General features: G+C 41.4%; 2 protein-coding genes across 2 annotated transcripts; one reads left to right on the top strand and one right to left on the bottom strand.

The window, feature by feature from the left end:
* Positions 1-6: 6 nt before the first annotated feature.
* Positions 7-4,636, top strand: gja9b (gap junction protein alpha 9b). Its single transcript, XM_079652832.1, has 2 exons — positions 7-1,222; positions 1,843-4,636. The coding sequence occupies exon 2, from the start codon at positions 1,860-1,862 to the stop codon at positions 3,357-3,359; it is 1,500 nt and encodes a 499-aa protein (XP_079508958.1). The 5' UTR covers positions 7-1,222; positions 1,843-1,859; the 3' UTR covers positions 3,360-4,636.
* A 1,409-nt stretch (positions 4,637-6,045) lies between these two features.
* Positions 6,046-8,937, bottom strand: mycbp (MYC binding protein). The gene is made up of 5 exons (XM_079652833.1): positions 8,652-8,937; positions 8,335-8,407; positions 7,483-7,531; positions 6,350-6,479; positions 6,046-6,263 (listed from the first exon to the last, which is right to left on the bottom strand). The coding sequence occupies exons 1-5, from the start codon at positions 8,664-8,666 to the stop codon at positions 6,219-6,221; spliced, it is 312 nt and encodes a 103-aa protein (XP_079508959.1). The 5' UTR covers positions 8,667-8,937; the 3' UTR covers positions 6,046-6,218.
* Between the last annotated feature and the right edge of the window lie 39 nt (positions 8,938-8,976).

Below are 8,976 nucleotides of genomic sequence, written 5' to 3'. Positions count from 1 at the left end.
TTCTGTGTCAAAGAGCAAACGCACAGTGGGACTAGCCTGAATCAATTAGTCAATTGATCGTAAATATGTCTGCAATAATTCTGATTATTTACAAATGTAAGTCATTCTTTAAACATAAGTGTCATCTTAAAGGGACAATTCCCCCACAATCAAAACGTTTTTTAAAATGTCCTTCCTATAGTGCTGTTTCTTAAATTAAATTGGTTAATTTTTTATCCGAGAGTGTTGGAGATATCAGTCTGATGTAAACATGAATGGCATCCTCTGCTGAGCTTTATCTTTAGCAGTAAAGGAGCCCTTAGCTAAATGGACTGCATTTATGTAGCACTTTATCCAGTCTTAATGACCCCTCAAAGCGCCTTTACATTCTACAAGTCCTCATTTACTCATTCATCACAACCCATACAGACTGGATACAAGGTTCCACCTGCTCAGAGAAACTAACATTCACACATTGTTGGCCAATCAGAGAAATGTAGGGTTAGGTATTGTTGATTGCAGGACCTGGGATCGGAATAGTTCAACTTATTTTCTGCTCACATCAAAATCTGTGGATAATCTTAAATTATCAGGTCATGATTACTGATTTAGTTTAATTATATTGGAAAGAAAAGCCATCAAGAAGGACATCTAGTTTGACCAATTAACCAATAATGTGTGACCCAGCCCAGGTCAAACCACCCACATTATCCAACACTGCAGTAGCAGACCTGTGGGCTGGATGTTAACTTCAGCTTCACTGCTCATTGCTGTGGCTCTAGTGCAACATTTCTTCCTTTGTAATAAGTACGGCATATCTAGCATTTCACCAATATTTCTATATAACGCTTCTAAAACCTCTCCTTTATGTATTTCATAATCCACCTTGAAGGCTCTCAGATGAAGATTCCCATCCCTGTGCATCCTGTTCTGTCCTATCTGCATTCCAACAAGTTCAGGGACACAAACCCCTTCAGCTCACCCCTAATGACTCGCAGGAACTGGCAGTCACTCCATTCATTCTGCTGCGAGGGAAATGGCAACACAGCATCACAACAGTATCGATTGAATTGTCTCTGACAGGCTATAAGTTGGCAGGGATCATTTGCTTTTGTCCAGTGGAGGCTGTTTGCCAGTTTGTCCTTTGTTTAGAAGAGGATGCAGAAGATAGAAGATGTACTCGTAGGATTGTTTTCAGCAGCATTAAGGCCTTCGTTGTTACATTTCATATCCAAGATGATAGGTAAGGGAATTAATACTATTCTAATATCTTTGATGTTGTTAAATGTTCATTAAATGTTGGTTGGTGAAAAAATGGGCATATTAGGACATAGCAGGTTCATTTTTGGAAATATCCATCAAAAAGAACTTTCTAATCCCTGAGATTTTTCCAGAAGGTACAATCTTTTATATTGTATTAGATTATATTTGAAGATGTATGATAGAGTAGATCCAACCTTGGCCATCGTAGTATCTTGATCAAAATTCGTAAATATATATATATATTGTTATTTACAGAGCAATCAGACTTTTTTAACACCCAAATATCAACATTGGTATTGTCCCCAACATTTAAGTAATGGTTGGACTATAAACCTAATGATTTACCTTAATGAAGTCAATTATTCCCGTTATTCACAAAATACTAAATTACACTATTGTATACCTTCTACACTCTATAACAAAGTGTGTTAGTTTGTTATATAAACCACAAATCTAGGGTTTCGCTTCAAGATAGTTGGCCTATGATGTGTCTTTACAAAAAAATTATCACTTTCTGATTTAAAAAAACCCAGTTAGCCATACCATAACCTCCCCCAAAAATCCATTATCTATTAGGCTTTACCTTGTTTGTTTTTACAGAACTGCTAATATAAAAAATGGGAGACTGGAACTTCCTCGGGGGGATTTTGGAGGAGGTGCACATCCACTCCACCATGGTCGGCAAGATCTGGCTGACCATCCTCTTCATATTCCGGATGTTGGTTCTGGGCGTGGCAGCGGAGGACGTGTGGAACGACGAGCAGTCGGACTTCATCTGCAACACGGACCAACCTGGCTGTCGAAACGTCTGCTACGACCAGGCCTTCCCCATTTCCCTCATCCGCTACTGGGTGCTGCAGGTCATCTTTGTGTCTTCCCCCTCCCTGGTGTACATGGGCCACGCCATCTACCAGCTGCGGGCTCTGGAGAAGGAGCGCCATTGCAAGAAGGTGGCTCTCCGCCGGGAGCTGGAGGCGGTGGACGTGGAGCTGGTGGAGGTGCGGAGGAGGATGGAGAAGGAGATGAAGCAGCTGGAGCAGGGGAAGCTCAACAAAGCCCCGCTGAGAGGCTCTCTGCTGTGCACCTACCTGGTCCACATTATGACCCGCTCCGTGGTGGAGGTCAGCTTCATGGTGGTGCAGTACTTTCTGTACGGAAACCGCCTGAAGCCTCTGTTCAAGTGTGAGAGGGAGCCATGCCCGAATGTGGTGGACTGCTTCGTGTCCAGGCCCACCGAGAAAACTGTGTTCATGATCTTCATGCAGAGCATCGCCTGCATCTCCCTCTTCCTCAGCATTCTGGAGATCATGCACCTGGGATTCAAGAAGCTCAAGAAGGGCATCCTGTCCTACTACCCTCATCTGAAAGACGACATGGACGATTATTACGTCGACAAGTCAAAGAAGAACTCTGTCGTGCATCAGGTTTGCATTGGCACATCTGCGGGTCGCAAGAGTGCCATCCCCACGGCACCATGCGGGTACACGTTGCTGTTGGAGAAGCAGGGCAACGGACCCACCTACCCTCTCCTGAATGCCTCCTCGGCCTTCGTCCCAATAAAAGGGGACCCGGTTGTAAAGCCGGACGGTCACAAGGACGGCAAGGAGGGGGTGCCGAGCCCCGCGGAGCAAAACAGCAACTCCAACAACACGAGCAGCGAGACGCGTTCCCCTCCTGCAGACAAACAGGAAGAGCCAGAGGAACCCAACCACGGAGACATGGAGTGTGCCGCCTCTGAGTACCCCACCCTCCCCGTAGCGGACCCCTCGTCCTGCGCAGCGCTGTCAGGCATTGTGAGGAAGTCTCGGAGGGTCAGTCCACCGTGGAACTGCTCCACTCTGGTGGAGGGGAACGGCTCGGACAGTGACTCCTACCACGGGAACAACAGCAGCGTGAAGCTCCGCAGCAGCTGCATGGGACCCCGAGCTAGGATCCTCTCTAAATCCGACATTAAGAGGCCGAGCAGGTCTCAGAGCCCGGACTCTGCGGGGGAGCTGAGCTCAGTGTCCCGACACAGCAGGGAGAGTAACAGCCCCCCCGCCTCCTCTCCAAACCGCAGAGTGTCAGCGGCCAGCAGTGGCAGCAGCAGAAGAGCTCCAACTGATCTGCAAATATAAACCGTTTGCTCCGACATGGCGACACAAACTCTCAATAAGCCATGTGTGGATGCAAGTTGTTTGAACGCTATATTCCTTCACTTCACACAAAAACAGATGTCGTTTTTTGCCACTAGATCTCTCGATAAAAAATGTGACGAATTTGGTTGTGAAGTATCGATGGATCCTTGGAATTTTTGTCTTCGCCAACATTACAGTGATTGCAGTCAGCTCCTCACGGACACGATTCGGCTTTTTTTTATCATTCAGGAGGGGTTCACTGGAAGCCCAATTATCCGCAGAGCTTTCCTATTGTTCAAAACAAACGGACCCACTGAGATAAACCAATGAAAAGACTTAATAAAGCAGTCTTACATTGAATCTTTGTTTGTAGTTTCTACAGTCAGGTTTGATGAACGTATTGGCTAACATTAGCTCAGTTTGTTTGAATTAAGATTCAGACGTCCACTGACTAAAATCCTTTATCCAATTCAAATACAGAGTTGAAAGAAGCAGATCTACACAGTGTATTGGAAAAATTATGCTTCAACTGGACAGGCCCGGACTGGCCATCGGGAGGACCGGGAGGTTTCCCGATGGCCTGGCCTGTTAAGTGGCCTGCTGGCCTGAGTTTTTTTTTTTTATGTATGTATTGTGAACGCAACGCTGCGCAAATGTGGGTCTGCCTCACAGAGGGTGACTGGCTGTCTACATGATGTGGCCTGCCGACATGGCCACTTTCATACAGATCATACACTAATGCCCTCGATTGGTCTCTGTGTGTCATTCAAGCTCGGGAGGGTGTGTATGTGTGGCGAGAGAGAAAGCGCGCGCACCGGTTACGTGTATTGTTGTTGTTAGCATCTGGTGCTATCTAGCTGCGCTAACGGATATAATGAGCTGTCAACAAGGTGGAGGAGAGTCCTCTCCTGTCAGACTGAGAGACTGATAACTACAGCTCAGGTGAGGTAAAGGACTCTTGAGTGTTTAGATAGTTAACTTAGTCTAAGTTCTCTGTGGGTCTCAAGCGGTTTGGTCACCATTTATATAAACACATATTTCCATTTGAAGGGGGAGTGATTAGTAAAATATGCATGAATAATAAATACAAAAATGTTAACTAGGTGAAAAAAGGTAAGAGAAACTTTAAAAACTTGTTGAGAGCTAAAACTAGTCTTTGCTGCTGCCTCAAAGAGGAGCAGGGGGGAGACGGGTGAGGATGGTTCAGGTGCCCAGACACACTCACAACTATAAATGAACCAAAAACAAATAAATAAACAAGTTTCAATGTTTTTTCATATTGGATATGGTATGTTATTGGTTATGGCCATGTTCTTATGATTTTATGATTATTTAAATGTATACAGTTCTGTTTCATATGGGTTTAGTCTCTCTTTATTTCCCCCTCAAAGTGCACCAGATTGATGCATTTAAGTCCAACATTTAAAAAAACAAATCTTAATGGGGGAGCATGCCCCCGGACCCCCCTAGAGGATTTGAGGTCCACCTCCATTTAAAATATGTTCACATGGATAGGTTCCTAAATAGATTTGCACTTTTTTTTAAATAGTATCCCATGTCCATATGTTGTATCAAGTTGTATCAGTGTCCTTTGCTGTGAAGCGCTTCGAGATTTGTCTAGGCAGATGAGAAGCGCTATATAAATTAAATGTATTATTATTATTATTATTATGTTTATTCTGGGGTAGTAGATTTAAAGTTTAGGGCCATCACTATGGGCAGCAACGCTGTAAATATTGACAAATAAATCCAGGAAAATGGCACAAAAGAAAATTGGTAGTGGCCTGGCTGGATGTATAATTCCCGGCCTGACTTATTGTCCCAGTCCGGCCCTGCAACTGGATAAAAAGTATATTTATGACAGCTTCTGAAAAAAACTATGACGCATGCAAAAATCGGATTATGACGCCATTACAGATGCGGCAAACAGACGTTACCTTGAAAAAAAAAACGATTTCTCAAGGTTTCAACATTTTTTGGAAGCATTTGTGATAACTTAAGTACACAACTAAACATTTTCATTTGGGAATGTTATGTATTATACCCCTGAGAGACATTTAACAAGAGGAAAAAAAGCCTTTGTTACCCATTTAGGAGATTGCAGTTATTAGACCAATGAAAAGCCTTTACATTTTGGGTCAGATTACAATGGAATGTTTTGTTTTGTTACGTCAATAGGTCTGTTACAGATATTAAATGGACATTTAATGATTTGATTATACGCAGCAGCTCTGTCTGAATGATTAGAGGGCAGTGGAAAACTGAAGCACAAATCTATAAGTTGTTTCAGGTCACAATGTGCCGTTACACAACGGGATACTTTTAAAATCGTTGATGCTGTCGGATTGAATCAAACTCAGGCAGAAGGAACATTCAACAAAATGTCACAATGAAGTGCTAAATATATTTGTAGTGACAATGATAAAAAATGCATCATTTATCAGACTTTAATTTCCCTTCACACAAATTGCGACCTCTGACTTATATATTTTGTATGACCCCTTTTTTCTTAGCAAAGCATTCTAATATCATTAACATATTTTTTTTTTTATATGAAAAGACCTTCCAAAAGAGTTTTCTTTTTTATTATGTATTTATTTCAGATTAATGGATGTGTGATGTAAGCAGAATCCTTTGGTTGTAAATAGAGATACTGTATGAATTCAAGGGAATGGCTGATATCATATTCTGTAAAAGAAACATTTTTATTTATGACAAAGGATAAGTTGCTTCTTGTTAAACAACAGCAGTGAAGTTATATTCATGGTTCATCCATTATTATTTAATAAACATTTACACATTCTTCAAAAAGAATGCTTAACATTTCCTTCCATTTTGTACATGACAAAGCCCCTCCAGCTACTCTGCTGCTCTCTCTTCTGGCGATGGTTCGTACTGCATCAGCTGGAAATGAGATTAAGGCAGGGGTTAGAGGACACGTTAAGGTACAAGCAGCTCTGGTTATTTTTTTATTTAGACTTGCATCTCACCCTGTTTCTCAGCTCTTTATTCTCCCCCATGAGAAGGTTGCATTTCTGTTGTAGGTCAGCCAGCTCCATGCGAAGAGTCTCAACATCGGCCGGCTCTGGACTGGCCGCTCCGAGGTGAAGCTTTATGAAGCTGTGCAGCTGGTTAAGGTCAACGTGCGCTCTCTGTAAAGCCATTATGTGAAGAAAAATTATGATTTCTCCAGGAATCAACGCAACTAACTAAGGTACATTAACCTAAAGCATGGTGCTAAACTGCAGTCTTGCTGGGTTCAATTATCTAGCAGTGTTTTCACACTTTGGTTTTCTATACATAAAGAAAATCAATGTTTATCTGATTCCCAATGACACAATTATCTGACAAAAGCCGCCTAAATTAGAGATTTTTAAAACCAGCTGAATGGCTGTTTATCTCTCTAGCTGTATTGACATTTTAAACAGAGGGGAAACACTGGGCTTTATAACGACTGGCTGATATCTTCCACAGCAATTGTCCAGTCAGCCTAACACCTTAGACTAGGCTTGAGTCAAAAAATCTCTAAGCACACTGTAAACTAAATGTATGTTTGTTTAATCATTGAGTGACGTGCCATAAAAAATGTCTTGTTAGGAAATGTATGCTCTCAAGAAGATTTCCCATTGCATTTAATGAATGGAGAAAATGTGGCATGTGAAAGCAAAGATAGTGTTTTAAGTCAGTCACTTGTGTTGCCATGTAGGCCCAAGTACAATAGGGACCAAATATCTCAGCTTTACATGAACTATAGACTGGGTATTCTTATTCAATACATTTGTGTTCAATGTACCACGTCCATATGTGAAGAGACTGAAATGCTATGTTTCTCTTAACATTATTTTCTCATAAAAACACACTATCCCTTTTTGTATTGGGGTTGGGCAGGGTAATCAATTTCGATACACCAACACTTGTTTTTAAGTTGTGATTAGTAGCTTTACAGCTTCCTTTGGAACCACAGTTTTCGTCCTAGGAGGCTGGAATTTGGCACGGGGGACAAGTGATTGTGAGCTGCAGTGTCAATGGGTGTGTGCACGCGCGTCTGAGGGTTGCTGCTAGTGTAAATTAGGCTTGTAAACCCCAATGGCTCTGTAAAGCTGCACACATGAGAAAAGGATACTCCAGTGCATTGTCAGGTTTTTCGGCCTCTTCATAAAGTGCCACTAATACTGAAAAAAGAGAAACAAAACAGTGATGAAGAAGCACAATAGAGATATCATGTCACTTGATGGATAGGCGCAACAACATGCACTGATTGCAAATGTACAGGAGACAGTGGATGGTTGTAAACACTTCTTGGTTCAGTGCCTTACTTCAGGATTCCTTGTGTGGGAGCTACAATTAGCAATGTTACCTGTCTTACCAAATCAATCACATAATGAATAAAGTGTGCCATTGTTGTAACCCGCCCCATTACAGGGGTAAGCTTTCAAATTAAGGATTAAGAATAAAGAAAAGTGATGAGACCACACCAAAAATTCCCCAAGAATACAAAGGATTCACTCCTCACTTTTGCCTTCCTTTAAGAATGACTTCCACATCCACATTATTGAGCTGTTTCTGAAACTTTTTTAGTATAACTTAGTCCTAAACGAAGAGCTCTGTTTGTATTTGCCCTTAACAAATAAACCTGGTGCTGACATTTCAATTTTTTTTAGAATAATAAAGTATAGGCCTACTTTATGTATATATACCCTATAGCGTATCTTAATCTAACTGTTTACCTAAAATACATTCTAATCTAATAGTTACATAATTTAAAATCCATATCAGCACTTAGTTTAAATATAAATGTGTTCTTAAACATCACTTTCACAGCTGAAAAGCAGTATTTTGGTGGTAGATAGGCACTTTTTTTCACACAGCTTTGACATTTCCCATGCAGGATGGACCCTCTTGGTCAAAGGTTTTATAACCATCCCATTGTCTCCTAAATGCTACAATACTGGATATGAATAGCTTTTATACCCACCGCTTGTTATACTGTCAAGGACACCGGATTTTTCAAGATATCTTCTAAACTGTTCTCTCTTCGATTCCGGGGCCTGAAAAACAAGATTAATATTTGACTATCACAAACTCTTTGACTCACTGAAGGTTAACAACACACGTCTGACTGGTTTATCCATTAAGAAAACAATTGTGGATAAATAACTTTCAGACTCCGGCTGAGGGCAGTTAACTGCTTCACCAGGCTAACTAGTTAGCACACTCTTCACACGAGCAACTACAGCATTTATTTAGCGAGCAGAAACAAATACCAACTATAGAAAGAAACCGGATGCTTACTCTGTAGTGGGCCATGGGTGCGAGGATAGCTGTGTATTTTACAGATGTCTAAAAATGGGCGACAGGTGTATAACTCTAAGCTGCTGTATGTTTGTGAGTTTACAACATACAGGAGGTGGGTTCGTTGCCATAACAACACATTAAAACGGCTGCCGAAAACACGTTTTTCATTGACTTGTTTTGTAGATACACTTTTTGTTGGAATAAATTAAACTGTCCACCTGTTAAAATACTTTTAAATATTTATGTTTTTCGTTTTTTATTAATTGTACAAGCTAAGGAAGCTCGAGAGAGGGCGTGCAAACTGTTCGTCATGTGCCCTTAC

Source organism: Notothenia rossii, assembly GCF_949606895.1.
Source record: "Notothenia rossii genome assembly, chromosome: 10".
NCBI classification, from domain to species: Eukaryota; Metazoa; Chordata; class Actinopteri; order Perciformes; family Nototheniidae; genus Notothenia; species Notothenia rossii.
The sequence above is the reverse complement of the archived record's forward strand: the minus strand, read 5'-3'. Positions and strand labels throughout refer to the sequence as shown.

What these genes read in the sequence shown, in the direction of transcription:
- gja9b (XM_079652832.1), top strand. Translation starts at nt 1,860, where the DNA reads ATGGGAGACTGGAACTTCCTCGGGGGGATTTTGGAGGAGGTGCACATC.
- mycbp (XM_079652833.1), bottom strand. An exon ending in AAACCTGACAATGCACTGGA is followed by an intron (nt 6,480 to 7,482) that starts GTATCCTTTTCT and finishes CCAGCTGCACAG; the next exon opens with CTTCATAAAGCTTCACCTCG. An exon ending in ATAAAGAGCTGAGAAACAGG is followed by an intron (nt 6,264 to 6,349) that starts GTGAGATGCAAG and finishes TCTCATTTCCAG; the next exon opens with CTGATGCAGTACGAACCATC.